General features: G+C 39.3%; 2 protein-coding genes across 2 annotated transcripts; one reads left to right on the plus strand and one right to left on the minus strand.

Moving 5' to 3' along the window:
* The first annotated feature begins 9,073 nt into the window (after positions 1-9,073).
* Positions 9,074-13,052, plus strand: zswim2 (zinc finger, SWIM-type containing 2). Its single transcript, XM_043242860.1, has 10 exons — positions 9,074-9,338; positions 9,418-9,494; positions 9,761-9,801; positions 9,904-10,129; positions 10,260-10,398; positions 10,493-10,605; positions 11,057-11,141; positions 11,325-11,407; positions 11,492-11,669; positions 11,755-13,052. The coding sequence occupies exons 1-10, from the start codon at positions 9,189-9,191 to the stop codon at positions 12,427-12,429; spliced, it is 1,767 nt and encodes a 588-aa protein (XP_043098795.1). The 5' UTR covers positions 9,074-9,188; the 3' UTR covers positions 12,430-13,052.
* On the minus strand, positions 12,889-20,266 carry LOC122347505 (protein FAM171B). Its single transcript, XM_043242859.1, has 8 exons — positions 19,916-20,266; positions 18,221-18,454; positions 17,749-17,841; positions 17,402-17,557; positions 16,819-16,989; positions 16,419-16,532; positions 16,115-16,238; positions 12,889-15,341 (listed from the first exon to the last, which is right to left on the minus strand). Exons 1-8 carry the CDS (start codon positions 20,088-20,090, stop codon positions 14,126-14,128), a joined length of 2,283 nt encoding a protein of 760 aa, XP_043098794.1. The 5' UTR covers positions 20,091-20,266; the 3' UTR covers positions 12,889-14,125.
* Between the last annotated feature and the right edge of the window lie 348 nt (positions 20,267-20,614).

Raw genomic sequence — 20,614 nt, forward strand, 5'->3', positions numbered from 1 at the left:
AAGCTTTGCTCACTGTCTGAGAATTTCCCACACTGCCTTTGGAGGAGAGTAACATGCACAAACATCCTCCCATAACACTTGGGTTTTTTCATACAAGTAGGGTTTGCATGCGCTGTCTGCTCTTTGTCTTTAGCACCGCTGTTCTTTCAAGACACTGGGTGGTAATAAGTCACCAAATTATGTAAGATTCGACAACCCTGACGCATTATTTGTTTTCATCGTTTAAGAGAAGACAGATGTTTAGAGCTGGCTTGCGTTCAGAGCTCTTACAACACAACATGTTCGATGTTTTGAGCTCCGCGGCATGGAAAGGACAGCATCAAAACGCACACAGCGCAAGGTGAACTCCTTGAAAGGGTGGGAAAAAATCCTTCCCAGAGTCCTTCAGGGCATTTAGAGTCAGGAAGGATAAGGAGGGTAGCTGGGAAAGGTTGAGAAGCTACAGACACACACACTTGCACGCATACACACGCACGCCGTGGCATGATGAAGGAGCCTCCTGCCAGTGTGTTGCCGTCACTGGGGGCGAGGCGTGAGGAAGGTCATGGGCCTGGTGGGGTGGCTCAGCCCGCGCTGGACGGCCCGTAAAGTCTGCCCTGGGAATCAGGCGGAGATTGAACAGATTTAGCCGAGGCTATATTCACTTCCCCGGGAAACGAGAAATATTTACCTCCCTGTAGGGCAGTTGGGGGTGGGGTAGAGAGGGTCTGGGTGGGGTTTTCACTGGAGACGGACTCGCTGACCTACAGCCTAGCTTGCGTCTGCCGAAGTCTCCGCTACCTCGAGCAGGTCCTCGTCCTCCCAGATCCTTCAGGAATAATGATCACCATCGCTCACTGAGCTTAGCATATGTTGCTCCATGCTGCGCTTTTATGGCATCCCAACAGTCGTTTTTATTTGCAGGACTTTTCAACGGACTACTTTGATTTATTTAACGAGAAACACTGGTTGAGTCGCGTTGAGCAAAAAAACGGAAAGAGTTAGTCTCCCACGTCGCTGGGATGTTTCGTTTCTGCACTGCACAATGAACTAAACTGTCCACAATACACAAGACGCACACCACTAATTTGTTTTTTAGCTTGGGCTTTATTCCACAGCATTTTACACTGCAGATTTTTACCAACCGACCAGAAAAAGTTGAAAACCCACCCACTGTTTTGGCTAAAATCTTCCTCTTTCTTCCAGAGGCACAATTACTTATTTAAGAGTTAGTTCCCATAAAAAGAAAAATCCATATGACTTTCGTTAATCTTCAAAAATGAAAATGTAAGATATTTGAATGAAACCTGATTTCCATCCATCTCCCAAAATTTTGTGCTTCAAAAACTTCATAATGAGATTGGAAATGGCTCATGGATTTCTTTGAAAATGTCTTTCAGTTGACTTTTCATTTGTATTTGTTTTGAATAAAGAGGGATGATTATTTTTCGGTGAATTATCTCTTTAAGAATGGAAGAAAGGTGAAAAAAACACAGCTGTCATGTATTGAAATGCTAAATTCTACAGAAAATAAAAGTGCAAAGCTTGATGAAATTAAAAAAGGTGCACCACATGAACATAATGCATCAGTGCAAAACATATTTCATGCGGTGACTTTATTTTCATTGCTGGAAAAACAGCATATGCAGGTTTGAGCTGGTTTAAGCTGGTCCTTAGCTGGTCATGAACATGAACGTGAACCTAAGCAACTAGCTCCTTCTTAGCACTAGACCAGCACATGGCCAGCTTAAACCAGTTCATAACCAGCTGAGAACCTGCTTAAACAAGCCCAGAATCAGCTCAAACCTGCGGCCATGCTTCAACACGTAACCTGCATATGCCTATTTTTTCATCTGGTTTTTGAATGTGCGTGTGATGTGTATTAGTATCGGATGGTAACATTTCAAATAAAATACAATGTTTTGAATGTTCAGGGAACATTCAGAAATGATATATTCATAACTTAATGGGTACATTATCTTTTTTAGAACATATCTTTGTCATACAAGTTCTTGTTTTTGTCAGCTCTCAATTTTCCTAAAGCCAATAAATAAATTCTACACTTTTTAATGTTTTAAACAAACTTCTTGTTATATTCTGATGCCAATGACAGCCAAATTTTATTCCATTACAAGGAAACCCCATCCAAAAATGAAAGGCAATTATGTATATTTTCAAGTGTGTAAAAAAATTTGACCTTTTAAATGATCCTGAATATGAAACCATGCATACTTGGTGTCTTTTTATTTGATACACTGACTTGCATAATGAGGCTGACCCTGACGCTGAGTTGTGCGTATTCATTAAAAATGCATTACATTTAATACGGTATCTTTTGAATTTTCTCTACAGGCCCTTAAGCGCTCCCCGGTTCCCCTCTACCCCCAGCTTGAAACACCTGCCGCAGGCTACATCGTACAGAACACACACCGCCAGCGCTTCGGGCCGAAGGCTGGCTCACGAGCCGTCTGTCACTGGGTGGTTGAGTGGGTGTGCGGCTGCTGGGTTTACGTGACCTGAGCAGCGCCTGTGCTCTGCTCCGGGATCTGAGAGCATGGAAGAGGGCCAGATGACTTAGAGTGTCCGAGCCAGATGTCCAGATGTTCCCGCTTGTCTCTGGTCCTCCTCTCTCACCTCTTCAGATAAGAACAACCATCTGAAGTCATTGTAAGAAATGTTGCTCTGTGAATGGAGACTTGATTCCGAGTCAAAAGGGATGATGTGACCAAACGAAAACAATAAACCGAAGGATTAGTTGTCAAGCCTTTCTTTATGTACCATTCACTCGATTCATTGTGACAAAGATGGACATCCGAAAATGTTTTTGCTTAGCACAAACTGGGGAAATCCATTTGTGCACAAATATTGTGGCCAGGAAACAATAGGAGCAGAAACAGAGAGAATAAAAAGATGAGCTGATAATTCACCCGCGGGCCTGTTCAGGGACGAAGGTTCAAGACAAGTTCAGTACAGTGGAAATTTCCACCTTGATTTAGTCCGTATGGAGAATTTTCAAACCTCAAGTGTTACAGGTATATTGATACAGCTGCTGTCTGTGATTCTATGGATACGTATCTGCATTAGATCTTAGCTTCATTTGAAAGAGGCCAAAGAAAACGAAAACAGGCAATGAAAACTCTGCAGCGCTGTAGGGCCGAGCTGCTTCCTTTGATTCAGTGATACTATCCTCTTGTGTTTGCTCTGGGCGAAATGGCACCTTGCAGCGGGCGTTTGTTCAAAAGGTTGTTCACACACTCCCCTGCTCTTGAGGGAGCACTCAGGAAGTTAGCATTCCAGATGGAAACCCACGACTCACGAGCACTTGACGATCTATCAACGTGCATTAACCATTAACACGAACAGCTACTTCTTTAGATCCTGATAAAAATACCAATGGGATTTTGCCCTTTTTTTTTTTTACTTAAAGCATTAAACATTAAAGAACCTGTTAACATTTTCTTATCACATATTGTTACATTATTTAAGTACAATTTTTTTATATTTATGTACTTTTTAAAAAATGGCTTAAAGTTTTTTTGGGGGGGAGGGGGTTTAAAGTGAATGCACTGAAAGAAAAAATTCATTGAAGTGGTTGCAATCAGTTTATTTGAGCTGCATTCGAAGTATCTTAAATGTAGCTAAAATAAATTGTTTGCAAAAACTTACCATCAAAGAAATAATTAAAAGAATCAAGGCGTGTAATATACACTTATTTTATTATTACACATTATATAATAATAACACATTGTTATTATTATAACAATAATTTATATGCACCAGTTTAACAGCACAAAATAAATAGCAATATTTATCATAATTTTTTTTGCAAAGGGTGGAGACTTCAGTTAATATTGCACCGATACAAACAACAACAACCAAAAATATATAATAATATAATATAATTAAGTATAATGTACGCCTATACAATTTTATAATTTTTATTGTTGTCATTGTACAGCACTATAAAACCAAAATAAATGATTAAAAAAACTTCTGTAAAATATTATTACCAATTAGTAATGATTTATAGTTAGTTTTTTTTTGCATACCATTAGTTGTAATCCAAAGTAACCAGTTTTTACGTATTTTTGTCTCTGACATGTTCTTTGAATACATTTCCAATGCAGTCTGTATACATTTTCGAGCCCCAATGCTCGTCTGCACCTCAGTAAACACGCTAACAACAAAACCGAGCATTATTGTGCGCAGCGATGCTGTTCGTATCATGGCCTATAATCTCTGTGTTACTGGAGATGTTCCAAAGATCCCTACACTGATCTGTTCTCATGTCCCTAATGTTAATAGTGCACTTTGCCAACATTTTAAATAGACCAGGATTCTAAAAATGTGTGTGTGTGTGTGTGTGTGTGTGTGCCTGTACGAGAGCCCAGGAGAAAGCAAAGCAGAAACGGAGGTTTTTGTTGGTGCTGAACGGGGTGGTGACCCTGTAACATGTGCTGAATGAACCCTTACCCCTTTCTCTTCCTGTGCTGGTCCTTCCTCTAAAAAAACAGAGATCACACCATATAAGAAACGAAAGGTGAGGAGAAGAAAAAGAAATAAACATAAAGCCCTCGAAAGGTCACTTTTCTGGGTGTAACCCGCCAGCTAGTCTAAATGGCGCTGTTTTATAGGATGAGCTGTGTATTCCCTTTCATGCTGGTTTTGCCAGACCCGACTTATCAGAAGTATAATAATCAATATTCCACTTGAGTCTATCAAAAAGTGAAGGATTTATTAGCGGAGGTATGGAGCTTTTCACTAAGTCACACATTTTCCATTTCAAGTCCTATTTTAAACACTCGTGTATAAAAATCGCGGTGAGCTCAGTGTGTGTGATGGGAGGGGGTAAAATGGCCGTGCTGGGAGGAAAGCTCCATTATGATCCGCATGATTTAGAGGCATTGATTTAGTGTTCACTTACAGCATGGCTGACACAAACAGGAATCAGGGATCACAGCTCTCTTCCTGACCCTCCTCTCTTAACTCTTTCAGTACTTTCTCTCTCTCTCTCTCTCTCTCTGTTGCTCTTCTCCTCCCTTTCCTGCTCACCACTATTTTAATAGTGACATGATGAAGCTGCGGTCTTTAAATATGAAAACCCATAAAAAACATTTTTCAAAATATGCAATATACGATATATGATGTGTTAATGCCAAGTGGAATAATCAAACCATTTAGAAACAAACTGAATTTTGACACAAATCGACCTCTAGTTCTATCATGACCAAAATTTCACTCCGAAAATTGCAGATTGGTGCATTTTTGTAACAAAAATATTTCTAGTTTTAAAATTCTAACATAAATAGAGCCATGTTATTTTCCGTGAGATCACAGAATTCTGGCTTCTTGGCTGACCTCTGACTCGACGTATGACGCAACTTTTGTCATACGTTGTACATCGAGTCAGACGTCAGCCAAGAAGCCGGAAGCTCAGTCGGTTATTTACTGATTTAAATGTTTGTCTGAAAGAAGAAAGTTATATGCACCTAGAATGGTTTCGGGGTGGGTAAAACATGGGGTAATTTTCATTTTGTGTGAACTATTCCTTTAAGTAAATATCATTATGTAAAGGATTTACTTTTTGGTATTGTTGACTCTTACGCCGCACAAACTGTTACACATCACGCTGTACTACATATCCAATGTTTCACTGTACTGATTGTACAGAGCTATAACCAATCATTTATCAGAAAACAATCACATTTTACATGCATTCAGTTCCTGAGTGTTAACTACATTCATTACGAAGCCACTTTCTTCCTAGTCATATTCTTGCCTTGTCTGTTTTCCCATGTTCTGATTCTTGCCAGTGTATTTTGGATTACAACTAGTTTGTACATATTATACAAGGTGGCTAATTCATACAAACATTTTGTACGATTTGTCTAAATCCCAGTGACGGTTAGGTTTAGGCGCAAGTTTAGGTGTAAGTGGTTTGTACAAATACATATAAACTGGCTTGTTAAAAACAGTACGACTGAGGTTGTACCAGTGAGGTTGTAAGAATTCATGTGAATTTGTTATTAATACCCATTTTTTACTCTGGGTTAGCAACACCACCCCCAATGATCAAGTCACCCGTTGTTACACCTTAGTCTCCAAGTAGACCCAGAAAACCGTCAGATGTATCCCATTTGGATATAATTTAAAATTTCCCAAGTGTGTCAGCAAATTAAATATTCCCAACTATTAGTTAAACAAGTCATCCAACCACAAAGTGTCAATGTGCTTGTGTAAACCAGTGTTGGGAAAGTTTATTGAAATCATCCCATGTCTGGCTCCTCCGAGGGAACAGTGTGATGTCAACACTTTGTATGTACGCAAGCTATGTCAGAGGCGATGAAAAGACTGTACTACAGTTTGGGAACAGGCAACTGATTCAGGATTTGGCTGGTTGACATGGCTGGTCTGTAGACACACTTTTTTTTCCCCAAAGACAGAAACTAGAAAGTATGTTTTGTTTTATTACAGTTTTGTTTTATTGTTTCAAGACAGATTATTTTGGTGGAGATTATATATTTGTTTCTTTCTGCTGCTCTTCGTGTCACAGCTCAGAACGGTTTAGGCAGGGTTGCCAGGTTTGTGTGACAAAACCAGCCAAATTGCTACTCAAAACTAGCCCAATCGCCGCCCAAACTAGCCCAGTAACATTCCAGCTATCAGTTTGATCCAAAACCTCTTCTGAGGGGTTCTACCTTGGTTGAAATCGTGTTCTGAGAGGCAGGCTGTTTAAACTTAACCTGCACATTACAAACCAATGTGCGGCAACAGTGTAATATCATAAAGTTTCCAGATATTCCTGAGCTGCCATCGACCAATCAGCATTGTCGTGATGTCAGAATAATCATATGGCTTTTATGGTTTAGGTGATTGATTCAAAATGTCACCAAAAAATCTGTGCCAATGAGCAAAGCTGTTTATATACTTTACATTATCATGCTTACAAAAATGTTTATATACTGTAATCAGATTGATTACAATACATGACCAACCCATTTGAGATGATAATTCTTGGCTTGGCAGGATTTTTTTTTTTTTGAAGGCTGTGTTATTAGACTGGTTTTTAGACCAAAGGAGACCATTAGTACATGCCAAAAACACTCTGTCCTGTAGCCATTCGGTATTTACAGCGCAAATACCAAATGTAGGCGCCTGAATTTTTCGCCGTGGACACAAATTCAAGCTTCTCACGTCATCTTTCATTTACTATATAATAAATTCCGCGTTATATAAATGAAAACACATGAAATACGTGGACAGATGAAAGGACAAAAGGGTACATTGATTGAAATGGATGGGAATCTCACGGGCAATAAAAACAGGCGTTGTCACACAGAAATGCCTGAAGTGATATGTGCATTATGAAGCATGCATGGGTCAACAGATGTTTTGATGATGTAATCCATTACAAACTACTTCACGTAGGGCTGGAATCTGCAGAGTGATTGGAGAGCAGTTTGTCATGCTCCAGAGCAATGATGCATCAGCACTGCACAGTTTTTTTTGTATACAGACGCTGCAAAATACATCATCCTGAAGATTTGCGATCCTTACAAAATCACATGCAATATCTGTTTTTGTATTCAGTCACTGGTAAATGGGAAGGTAATACACGGTTTTCTAGCATGTGTGTCGAAGCAGCTTTAGCATTGTGCCACATGTGAACTCAACACATGATTTATGATTGTGCAACAGAGCAGCGGCAGCGTTTGTGCAATATCGGGCCTTTTGTACCATATCAACACATATTGCACACGCAGAAGCTCAAATGATAGACTGAATGTTCTGCACACAAATCATGACCTCCCACTGCAAGAGTCTAATATGAACCAGTGATGTGGAGTGCGAGGCCAAGGAAGGCGATAGCGCTTCAAAAATGTGGAAGGCATCACTATGAGCGAAACGAACCCAAGGCACATGGTGCGTGTTATGGATCTCAGAGGGCCTGTAGATGCCAGCAGATATAAGTGAGATTCTAAAGAGCAGCAAGGGGTTCGCGTTCAGACAGTCACATTTTTTGATCGTCGTTATCCGTGTCACGCTGAAATCGAAATCGAAATAATGAGTTTGCTGTTTAAAAAGGGAGTTCACCGCGTGATGCTAATGATAACAGTCATGTATTGAGGCCAGTTCCCCAGATCAAAATTTGACCAAGCGATTATCGTTATTATTACACAGATGTCTTGAATACTTGATTATGATTGCTCGAGCTCAACATTCTGCTGTCACAAGCAGTCTACTGCTATTTCTGACAAATAATACATTTTTATTAAGACTCGAGCCCCATTGCTCAGTAAAATATTACTGATAAATGCCTGAAGACTAAAATGCCTGAGATTATCGTGTACATATGCCAACCTTAAAAAAAAAATGTCTTGATATTCCAGTAATCATGATGTGTTTTTTACTGAGTGTTTAGAATCAAACTAGTGACTTGTTCGAGATTCATTTTTATTCATTCAGACGGTTGTCACAGTGAAACTGTAACGGGATATTTTATACAACACGAAACAAAAAACTTCACTATGGGAAATAAAACTAGTAAATGTCATTTGTAATGTCTTTTCATTTGTGATCCTGGTCATAGGGATTCATACATCGACTGAAAGCAGAAGAAATAAACTTTCCAATTATGCTTGTTGGAATAGGACGATATTTTTTTCTGAGATAAAGCGATTAGAATATCTGTCAGCGAATCACTCTTGAAGCGTGCACATTGTGAATGACCCACCTCTGCAGGTGAACACCGTTTACATCCAGATATTCATGACAGTATCAAAACAGAGTATCAAAATATGAGTGACTACCAATGAATAGCTAGAAACTGCCCTGTAGTTAATTTGCAATCAATACTTTTACCTTTATTCTAGACTAGAAACAAAACATATTTAACAACAGTTTAAAATGTTTTTGATTAAACAGCACATTATTCTTAAAAATGTTTACTGTGAAAGAACTGATATTACAGACAACAACGTTACTAGGCGCAGGAGACAACAGAGACCCAATACCGCCATCTAGCGGTGTTTATGACGCTCGTTGCCATAGAAACACCAGATACAACGGCAACGGCTCGCTCGAGACGGAGAAAGTTTCAGAGTGCCTGCCAGCCAGCGTGTTCACGCAACGACGTCGAGAGACTCGCATTATTCATTACGAAGTTGACCGAGAACATACGCCTATTTTCAATCGAAATTGGGTTAAAAATGTTCCGGAAAACAATGTGGAGGAAAGCAGCGAGTGATGCGGTCAGCTCACATCAACATCGAGCCCTGAATACCACTGTTTTTATTCTCAGAGAGTTTGGACCGATTGGATTTCTCCTGAAAGAGGATGGAGACAGCAAACATTATAAAGTAAGCTCGCGTGGCTTTGTTGTTCAATTGGATTTGTGATACTTTTTGTGGAAATTAACAATGTAATTTCGTATTTAAGGTGTGTTTGGGCGATCCACACACGTGTACCTGCCCTACATTTCAGAAAGACAAGGATCTTTGTACACACATCTGCTGGTAAATAAACGCTTTTGGGTTGAACTGGGTGTTTTTTTTTACCTATTTTTTCACTATTATTTGATGAAAGCGTAGATCTTATTGTCAGGGCTAAGGGTACAACAATAAAATCTGCATGGCAGGCCTTTAAAAGGTAGCATAAATAAATGATCTAGGCATTTTATGATGTTGGTTTTAATAAATCACAACCCCTGGGACAGAAAAGTGCTCATAGCTGAAGAAACACATAAACAGTTTGAATCACCTGACTTTACCTTTCGTTCTAGGATTTTAATGCGTAAATTTCGACTGCCACAAGATCATGAATGTAAGTACTCGAAAAGGTGTAGGCATCATCATCTAAATAATAATACGTTTACATTAATATTTGAGCTGCACTTTGTCATTCTGGTCATTTGTTCTGTTTCAGACTGCTTTCAGTACGGTCTTGTGGAGAGACAGATCCTAGAGCTGTTACAAGGACTTCACGTGACCAAAACTACGTCTCCTAATGACGAGAGGAGCTCAGAGCCATCATGTCCTGAGCCTAGTGAGGAAGACGGAAGCATCAGGCAGAAAAACATTGAGAAAGATGATATATGTCCAATCTGTCAAGAAGAACTTTTACTGAAAAAATTGCCTGTAACCTATTGCAAGTAAGAGAATTATTCAGAATTAATCTTATTATTGGTTGTTGCTATTTTAATATACATCTATGTTGTATTAAACAGCAGGTGAATATCTTCCATAGCGGAAACATTGAATTAATTATGCATTATTTTTAAGGTTCAGTTGTGGAAACAGCATCCACATTTCCTGCATGAAGGTATGGGCTGATCATCAGACAAAAAGGGACCCACGTGGCTTGCTTAAGTGTCCACTCTGTAGGGAGGACTTTGGCACCTTTAAGCAGCTGATTGAACAGGTACATCATTCCAAGACACAGTTAATTAAATAGTCTTTCCTACCCGATGGTTAAAGTTAAATCATTTTGGGTTTAAATGTGTTATCTTTGACAGGTGAAAAATGCAGGTGAGCTGTTAACCTTCTATGAGAAGGACTGTCTGGACAAACATCTGGGTGTTATGTGCAACAGTTGCAGGGTTTGTCCAATCATTGGCAAATGTTTCAAGTAGGCATCTATTACATATACTATTGTTCAAAAGTTTGGGGTCGGTAGGATTTTTTTCCTTTTTCTTTTTGGAAGAAGCGTCCTGCAAGGCTGCATCTATTTGATCAGATATACAGTAAAAGTAGATGTATTGTGGAATATTTACATTTTAAATGATTTTCTAATTAATATATTTAAAAAGGCAGCTCATTTCCGTATAAGCCAGTACTCCAGTGTCATAATTATCAACAACGAAAACAGTTAATAATAGCTTATTATTCCTGTGAAAATTCTGTAAAACTTTGTTTTATTCACTTTTTATTTATCTTTGCTGAGTAAAATATTTCAAATATTTAATTTCCCTAAAAGAAAAACTCCACTGAGCCCAAATGTTTGAATGGTAATCTATATATTCTGGTTCTAATGGTGGATTGTAGTGTCATATTTAATGCCTTGAATCTGATATTCACAGATGCACAGACTGCAGTTATTTCCATCTGTGTGAGGACTGCTTTGGGAGAACAGTGCATCCACAACATTGCTTCATGGTTCGAATGGTAAGTCTTAAGGTTAACATGTGAGTATTGTGGCACTATCAATATAACAATAAAACAAACACAATTATTAAGTTTAAATGGATGTTTGGCTTGTTACAGTGCTTAATGCGTAGTAATGCATTATAGAAGTACTAATAGAATTTAGAGGTTAATAAAAATGTCTTTACTGGTCTAATTGTGCAGAAAAGAGGTCAGCCATGGCAGACAGCAGAACCTCGTGCCTCTGAAGACACGCAGAAAATGGAAAACAACTTAATGGATAGTAGGTTCGTCTGCTCTGTTCTGTGCAACATAGTTCTTTTATTTTTAATTTCAGACCTTCTTTATGATTTTTTTATTCTACATTACAGCTCCAGCAGCGTATCTGGTGTGACGTGTGAGATCATCCCGAACTATGTGATGAAGAGTTTGCCAGTAGTGAGAGTTCGAAATGAGTCCAGACTGCTTTATCCAGGTGTTCAGTGTAGAATCTGCCTCTCAAGATTTCAACTGGGTCAGCAAGTCAGAACCCTTCCCTGCAAACACAAGGTGACACTCCTCAAGTTCAGCTCATTCAAGATGTGTTGAAGACCTCTAAATGATTTATTTTCTTTCTTTCCTGAACCCGACCCAGTTCCATACAGGCTGTATTGATCCACTGCTCCGCGAGTCTAACTGCTGCCCGCTGGACTGGCATGTCATCTACAATCCTCTTATGTGGAATCCCAAAAGTGGCAGAAAAGAAAGATCTCTGGCTCCATCTAGTGATGCTATGAGCAAGCGTAACGATGATCGGATCTCAGAGTTCTTTCTACCAGGTATTGGTTTGCACGTAAAAAGAGGTGGTGCTCCATCTCGCTTGAGAACAGTAACATCTGAACCAGGGTATTCCAGTTCTTCCTCTGTGGATTCACTCAGTCAGGGATTTCAAGATATCTGCATCAATAGTTCCCACATAGAAACATATACCAGAATGCCCAACATGAAGCAGAATTATACGAAAGAACATCATGGAAGCCTGTCAGTGGGGAAGGCAATAGTTGCACAGAGGAGAGAATCTTTCCCAAATAGGCCTTCAGCTGTTAATCTGAATTGTTTAAACGTCCGGTCAGCTTTGGCCGGAACAAAGAATGACCAGGAAAGACTCACTGTGGGCATTAATGGGCCATGCAGCAAGAGTCCAGCTTACGGGAGAATTAGACCACTTAGGAATGATCACTTACGACAGAGACCAAGACCAAACAGGGTGGACGTGAAGGATCTTCATCTCTGGATGACAAACAATCCCGTCAAAGTTATACAAAAGTAAAAGTGAACAAATATGCAATCAAAAAATAATGGTAGCATGTTGCTTCAAGGATGTATGGATTTTTTCCACTGTCCAGGAAACAAGAATTCAAGACACTCAAATGTGTAATATTAAAATGCTTTTATTAAAATGTGAATATAACAGGAAGACTCTCTTGAATGTTATTGCCTTGTTTTAAAATGGCCTTAAATTTCTTGCTTAATAAAATCAAGCATATTGGGTTTTCTTTATTTAGCTGAGCAGTCACAAAATTTTAGAAACTTCAAATTCAAAATTTAGCGTGCGATCATTGTTGAAAGCGAAGGCAAAGACTGGCCATTTTTGACATTTATGTTGGTATGAGAGGCAGTAATATTATTATTGTCTTTTACATTTGTTACTTATTTAATGTTTATTTATAGTAAAAAAAAAAATAAATGTATGCTTTCATTAATTCTAGGTACATAAAACTCATGAGTATTTTTTTTTGGTCAAGTACCTTTATTAAATGTGCACAAAAAGGCAGATTGATTACAAGCTGTACTTTAAAGCATCCAGGAATGGCTCATGAGCCATTTAAACCAGTGTGTTGAGAAATCATTATAATATATATTACAATTAACGAAATAATAAATGCTACAGTACAACATAAATTACATTAAAACATTCAGCTGACACAATTTGATTTCTCCTCAGTCATACTTCATTTAAAATGTCAAACTCAGTTTGCCATCTTAATTAAAAGTTGATGCCTGTGAACAAGAAGCTAGTGTTTTATTGTAACTGTCGATAACAATTAAAGTTACAATTAATTGTCCAAAATAATAAAGCTGAAAAAGCTCCAACACATTCAATACATGAGTCGATAATGATTTGTTGTCAATTTGTGAAGAAATATTTCACACACAAAACACATTAGCACAAGAAACATCTTAATATGCTAGGTAACCATAACCTGAGGCATATCATCAATGTTTTTGGGTACTACATTCTTACACATGAAAACATTGAATGATAAAAGCATCACAATGGACGGCATGCAAATGTGACTAGCAATAATACATTAAATAAGTACAGTGCATTAAAACAGCATATGACCTCAAAGGCCCAAGTCGCTCCCTCAGAAAACACTTTGCAACACACTGGTGCTCTTTCTGAATTGGAGAATATGTAGTGCTTAGTTTAACAGTGCTCAATTCTTCCACAATTTATCTTATAATTGTTTATGGCACTGTGTGGCAGTTCCTTGCGTTACATTTCAGTGTCTGTAGAACTGAACTGAAGAACAAAAACTGATTCCAAGCAAGTCAAGAGATCCAAATTGATAGCATTTAAACAGTTTTTCAGACTCACTAGAAGAGCATTGTGGGTACAAGCATTGTGCTCACAGGGCAACAAATGTTTAAAAATACTTAGATATATATATAGAGATATATATATATACATACTTTTACAATGTACTTTTGAAGGTAAAGAAATATGTTCTTTCAAAGAAGTTTGTAAAAACATTGTACAGTGTGGCTGGGAAACTGTGTACAAATGAACTGCTGACAAAGATGCTGGATACAGCACAGCCACAGAAATCGACTTTGAGCTACGGCAGGTTAGACAGGCAATTTAGTTTTATTCATTCTTCCTGATGTTTATGTTTATAAGGCAATTTGATCAAAACCATTTTCAGAGTCCAAAAAGCTACGGCTATACGCAGGTTTTTCAGTTAGTGCTTCGTTTGGGGTCTCTCCTCCCTCATGTGTCGAGATGTCTTCTTGTCAGGCTTCTTGTCTCGAACCTTCCGCAGTCTCCGTGGTGGAGGGGTAGATTTGGACTCACTAGAGGTGTCCCCTGCATCCCTGTCCTCTGGGATGTTGGGAATGGCTGCACTGCTGCCTTCCAGGGTGTTCCTAAGGGATGTGTCCTCTGGACTCCCAATTTCACTGCTGCTCAAGTCCTGCTCTTGATTTCCACTTATTTTAGCCATGCTGGAGCTTGAAGGTTCCTCACTTTTCCGCAGAGGCTGCTGCAGCTCATTCATGTCCACTCCAGAGTCCAAGCTTGTGTCATTGCTGCTGCCTGGACGATGTCTACCCTGAAGCTCAATCACAGAGTGACGAACCTGGGCAGCTGGTTTACCATCAAGAGACACAAACCATGCCCGGGGCGGGTGAATGGACGGCTTACCTTTGGAGAGTTCCAGCAAGGTTTGCTCTGATATTCCCTGGAGTTCTCCTCGGAAAGGTCCCATTCCAGCTGCTTCGTTCAAAGTTCCTGGGACAGATACAGATTCCAGGAGATGACTGTAGCGGCCCCATAACCCTGGGTTTGCAGCAATGGCTTGTGCTCCTTCAAGAGCCTGTTGCTCATCGCTGTCCTGCTGGGGAACTTTAGGTAATGTCTGAGTGAAACTGTCTTTTAAGTTACGCTCTGTCTGAGCACCATGCTCCATGCCATTCCGTGGGAAAGTGGCAGATCTACTTCCAGATGGGTCAGCTTGTCCCTGGGAAGCGAACAACTCTGGGGCCGGTACAATTGCCACCGACTGGTTATAAATGTGGAACAGCTTGTCTTTGAAAACTACATTCTCCGCGCCATTCTGTTCAGATTTTTCCCTTAGCTTTGCAACTTCATCACTATTAACATAGAGATTAGACACTGGGATTCTGAAGCTTTCTAATCCCACAGCCCCAATATTCTCATAAAGATTGCCAGCTGGTCGGCCAACATTTTCCACATAAATGTTGTAGTTGGCTTGGTGTCGTGGAGAATCAGATGCATCGTGGCCGATGCCTCTTGCAGCTAGAGAGTAAGACCGGTCCCCATTATGAAAGAAAAGCTCTTGAGCCTCATCAGAGCTGGTGGAAGTGGTCTGGTCTTTCTTCAGTACAGTTAGCCTGGTGGAATTCCATCGCTTTCTTCCAGCCTCATGGTTTACATCTCTGTAAAACAAGATGGGAAAGAACATAATTTTTACTACATATTTTGATAATTGTCATTCACATAAGAATAAGGTTAAAGGGTTACTCCACCCCAAAATGAAAACCTTGGAACACAATTTAAGATATTTTGTATGTAATGAACACTGTCAAGGTCCAAAAAAGTATAAAATACATTGTCAAAATGGTCCTTCTGCAATCAGTGGTTACTGAATTCTGAATGTTGAAAGTGACGAAAATACTTTTTGTATTCAAAGAAATTAAAAATAGCAACTTCTTTCAACAATTTGTCTCATCTGTGTCTCTGTATTACCATTTTGGAGAATATCCACCAAATGCAAACTGTGTTCTCTTCTGTGTCAGCTACGCTAAAAGGATGCACTATTTTTGTTCAAATCGGTGAAGCAAAGACACAGATGAGACAAACTGTTGAATAAAGTTGTTGTTTTTTTTCTTTGCACACAAAAAGTATTCTTGTTGCTTCATAATAATTAAAAAGACTGATTGCAGATGGACTATACTGACAATGTATTACTTTTCTGGACCTTGACAGTGTTCATTACTTGCCAGTCAAAAGACTCCTGATTTCCATCCAAGAGCTTTTACGGGTTTGGAACGACATGGGGGTAAGTGATTTTAATTTAATTTACATTTTTAAGGGTTTAGTAGCCCTTTAAGATTCAATATTCATTCAAAGTCGTGGAATTCAGTATTGCTCACTAGTGTTTTATAATGAAGTCATACAATGACGTTTGCATGACTGAATAAGGTCTTACCTGCAGTGAAATACAATCACAGATAAAAATCCAATGGCTATCACAAGAGTTCCTCCCAAGATACCCACAAGAAGGTATGTGTGGTAGGAAATGAAATCCACTGAGCTTGCGAGCCCCATATAACCTAGATTTATCCAAACATTAATCTGGTTAGAGGGCTTGCACAAGACCATAAGAAGATATGGACTTCGGTGTTAAAAAGAAAATGCTTTTGGCTTGATAAATAGTATGATGGGTTGATGAGTGAGATTTTACAAAAAATATTTTATAATAATTATATATCTTAAATATGACTGATTCTTACCTGACGATGGTGGTGGTGCAGCAATCCAATTACCAAGTTGAGGTGCTACGTAATTCCAGACTAGGCCGTTTGTGTCCATCTGAACAGTGCCTAAACCTTTATTTACCCAGGTACCTGTGATAAAATACATATAATAAAAGCATGATACTTCTCCATTTCCTTAAAAATTAGGTCGCTTTTAGCATGGCACAGCAGTTAATTTCACACATACACTAAAACTTCATTGATGCCTATAAGGTTGTCACCCAACAAACACACTTCCATTCAGTGTCATTTCTAAGACACCAGCCCCCATTAGGGACCATTAAGTGTTAAGTGTTGCTTAAGGACTGTAATGATAGTCCATAGTCCCCACTTCAACAATGGGGACTATGAATGTTCAAGAATGTTTTTTAATCACCTATGGTCATGTCGAAGGTCCACGCAGGCAGTGAATCAGACGGTCGCATGTGGGTGTTGTAGGGAAGTGGTATTTTGAGCTGAATGGGTCCTTTGACGTCAACCTCTTTTCCATTAGACACTAACTGGGCACTGATCATAGCCAAGGGGTTTAACTTGACATTCCTATAACCTATAAATGAGGATACAATGATAACTGAGATACATTTTAGAATCTACAGAAAATACATTAGAAAACTGTGAAAAGGTGTGTGGTTTAGAGGATCAATATTATGTGCACAATGTGCCATAATGCTAGCTCTTGTTTAAATCTGGGTATCCAAGAGGCCTGGTATTGACTAATCAATAACATTAACTAATCAATGCATTATTGAGTCAAACAGTAATGGAGTTTCTAGCTTTCATTTACTAAAGCCGCTCTACAATATACACCCCTCACTTACATATCATTCACATTCAGTGAAACACAAAGGGTCAGCATTTACTAAATGATAAGATGTGATAATGAATGGCAGGACAATTGTTTAAAGTTGCCTGCACCACCATGTAGTCAGATGCATGAGATCATTTCAAATTCATCTTACCTCCTTTACCGCTCAGGTTTAGAGTAAAGAAATGTGAGTCTTTTTCTATAGGCAGGGTTGGGGCTGTCAGATAGGCTGACAACATGGAGATGGTAGTGTTCTCGGACAGTTTGAGGAGGCTTTTGTGAAACTGTACACTCGGTTGAAATGACAGATCTGTAATGTGAAAAAATATAGATAATACCACAGCAGAAATTTTGTGTGTCTGTATTACATTCAGAGCAGATGTATGTAAGTACTGCATTAAACTAGATTATAAAATTTTTAAAACCAATCTGGATTTAAAAATAGCAATATCGATAAATTGGATGAAATAATAGGTAATAGGGATGTTTTATGTGACATACCAGATGCTTTTCGAGTTATCAGAACAGTATCATCAAAGAGCCAGATGTTCCCTTGTGTTTGAGGGCGCAGGGACAATGTGATAACAGAATAAACTAGGAAACAGCATAAAAACAAACACTCAAACCTCATTTCAGCAGCCAGGTTTCTCACATTAAAGAGACATTAGTTGTTTTTCTCCCTGTGTTTGAAGGTTATTTCTTTAGAGCTCTAGTTGGGTGTTATAAAACAAGCCAGGGCCAGGATGAGGTCACATGGTTCACAGCTTTCTTGCTGCCTAGTCATTTATTCTCACTGTTTATGTTTTTTTTTATCTCACTGAGGAGTTTATTGAGCATAACTCGCTAAAATATGCAGTGATTAAGAGGAAACTTGCCTATAAAAAACATATCATAACCTAACGTCATTAAATCATATAAAATACACAATATCCTAATAAATCAAAGGAATGATAAATGGAAATTATGAACTTACTGGGCATCTTGGTGGTTTTCCAAGGCAGCTGGGTGAGTACATAACCCTCCATGCTGGCCACCAGAGTCAGGGTCAGGCCAAGGTGGTATGGGACAGTGACCGTGACCTCCCCATTGTCCAGAGTCTGGCTGGAATGAATCTGGGACCCATTCAAAAACACACCCACCAGAGCTCCTTTCAGGAACCTCTGGCTAGATGCATCTTTAACCCAAATCTTCAGGGTCAGGAGTGACTCTGGAGACAGAGAAAATGTGAGGTTTTTGTGGAAATGGATAAAAAATGTGCATAAAAAATTAACATTGTACATATAAATGAGCATAGAAGGATATTCTGGTCCCTTGAAAGCAAAATATTGCCTCGAGCCCTTACAATACGAGTCAAGAGAATTTATTATTACTTTTTTTAAATTAAACTAAAATTTATTTTAAATTAACTGGAGTTAACCACGTGCTTAAATGGTTGTAAGTTCATTGTGGTAACTGCTCAATGCATTAAAAACCGATACAGGCAACAATGAAAAAAATTGGCTGGTGACAGTAAAATCTTTGCCTTGAAATAGTAATGACCATTGGACCCACGGCTCAGGCAGAGTGACTTAAAAATAGATCAAAGTGCCAAATGTCGGATGAGCACATCAGTGAAAAGCTGAGGCTTGAGGAACCTTGAAAATCCTCTTTGAAATGTCTCTCAATACTGAAAAAAGAATCAATCCCTCATTCTTTGCAGATCCTCGAAACAACAATATAACCAGCGGTGAAACAATGGCAGACACTAGATGTAAGCTTCAAAGCTGTCAAAGCAGCTTCAACATTTTTCAGTAAATCTGAATTTTATTGCAAATGCTTTGGTGTTGATTTCAGTCTCTATTTGAGCAATATTAAATCAATATTACATATAACTTTATTACTATAACACAGACAGACGTGGTACTTGAGCACACAGTAACAACGATGTTATGAAATTTGGTGTTGCTCTTTGTGGTGTTCTAGACCTATCTGTGAATGGCAATGGCAGGTGGCCCAGAAATCTCAAGGTGTCAGCAGAATATTTTGAGACAAAAGCATAAAAATAGAATTAATAACATTAATTATAACATTATAATGTGTTTTGTTGTCTTTGCAATATTAACATTTTATTTTATAAAGAAGTTACATATATATATATATATATATATATATATATATATATATATATATATATATATATATATATATATATATATATATAGTGCCTTCACGTTTAGTAATTTTGGGGTCATTAGCACCAATGTTGAAAACCCCTAACATTGAAGACCTATTGGATTAGATTTGATTATACCATCTCAAACAGGTCTTGGATGATTCTAGCAGTACATTCAAGATAAAAATGTAATGTTGCTCAACCACATCAGCCATTCACCTTTAAATAATGTAGACATTGCTGTCCTAAATAAAGCCGAAAGGTGGCTTCACTGCAAAAGGCCCCGTAGAAGCGCTCCGCGGGCTCACGAATAATAGACACGTAATGAACGCTACAGGCCAGTGTTATGAGACGGAAAGCGCAGCGGTCAACAGCGCACCCCTGTCCTTTGTTGTCATGCACCCCGTCACGAAAACATCCCTATTATTCGCGAGCGCGCCGCGTGCGGAGCTCATGGCGGATGCTGAGGACGTACGCGATGCTGAAGAGGAACCCAACGAGCGCCGTGACCGTTACCTGATGGAGGCACCGTCGCATTGCCCTGTCCCTTGAGCGGGGACGTCTGCGCGTCGCTGGCATTGTCCTCCTCCGACCGCGAGGCGAGCACCCCACCCTCCGCTCTCCTCACGTACCCATCCTCGCAGAAAATCAGCAGCGCGGCGAGGAGCACACACCCCGAAAGGTCTGGCATGGCGTCTCAGACATAACTGCACTCAGTGACACGGAGAAGGAGAACGTCGCTGTTTGTCTCTCTTTGGGCGGCTGTTCGTGTCACGGTCACATCGCGCTTCTCGGGTGGACCGATGGATATCTGAGGGAGCTGCTGGAGTCAGACGGGTGCGCGTGTTGCGTCACAGCTCACGCGATGCCATCTGCTGGCTCAGTGCTTTTTTTTTTCTTTGTTAAAGCGCACGCAATTACGCAATGCTCCGTTCAGGCCTAGGTAAACATTTTAGCGACATATTTTAATTGGTTTATATGACATTTTAAAATATAAGCAAAATACCAGTCTTGAAAAAAATTGTTACCATCGTTAAAAATGCATCAATACTTTTCACACACACACAAACACACACACACACACACACACACACACACACACACCTTAGTGTGAACGTTACATAACTTCTGATAAACAGGTCACCTAACCCAACTCCTACCTCGGTTTTATAAAGGTACAATGTCCTCACTAATGGGTGGTCAATCAATGCAAGG

Source organism: Puntigrus tetrazona, chromosome 6 (genome assembly GCF_018831695.1).
Source record: "Puntigrus tetrazona isolate hp1 chromosome 6, ASM1883169v1, whole genome shotgun sequence".
NCBI lineage: Eukaryota > Metazoa > Chordata > Actinopteri > Cypriniformes > Cyprinidae > Puntigrus > Puntigrus tetrazona.

Coding starts and splice junctions, on each gene's coding strand:
- LOC122347505 (XM_043242859.1), bottom strand. CDS start 20,090: ATGCCAGACCTTTCGGGGTGTGTGCTCCTCGCCGCGCTGCTGATTTTC. Junction 18,455..19,915: donor TGCGACGGTGCCTCCATCAG/GTAACGGTCACG, acceptor CTCTGTCTCCAG/AGTCACTCCTGACCCTGAAG. Junction 16,533..16,818: donor GACCTTCGACATGACCATAG/GTGATTAAAAAA, acceptor ATTTTATCACAG/GTACCTGGGTAAATAAAGGT.
- zswim2 (XM_043242860.1), top strand. CDS start 9,189: ATGTTCCGGAAAACAATGTGGAGGAAAGCAGCGAGTGATGCGGTCAGC. Junction 10,399..10,492: donor TTAAGCAGCTGATTGAACAG/GTACATCATTCC, acceptor TATCTTTGACAG/GTGAAAAATGCAGGTGAGCT. Junction 11,408..11,491: donor AACAACTTAATGGATAGTAG/GTTCGTCTGCTC, acceptor TCTACATTACAG/CTCCAGCAGCGTATCTGGTG.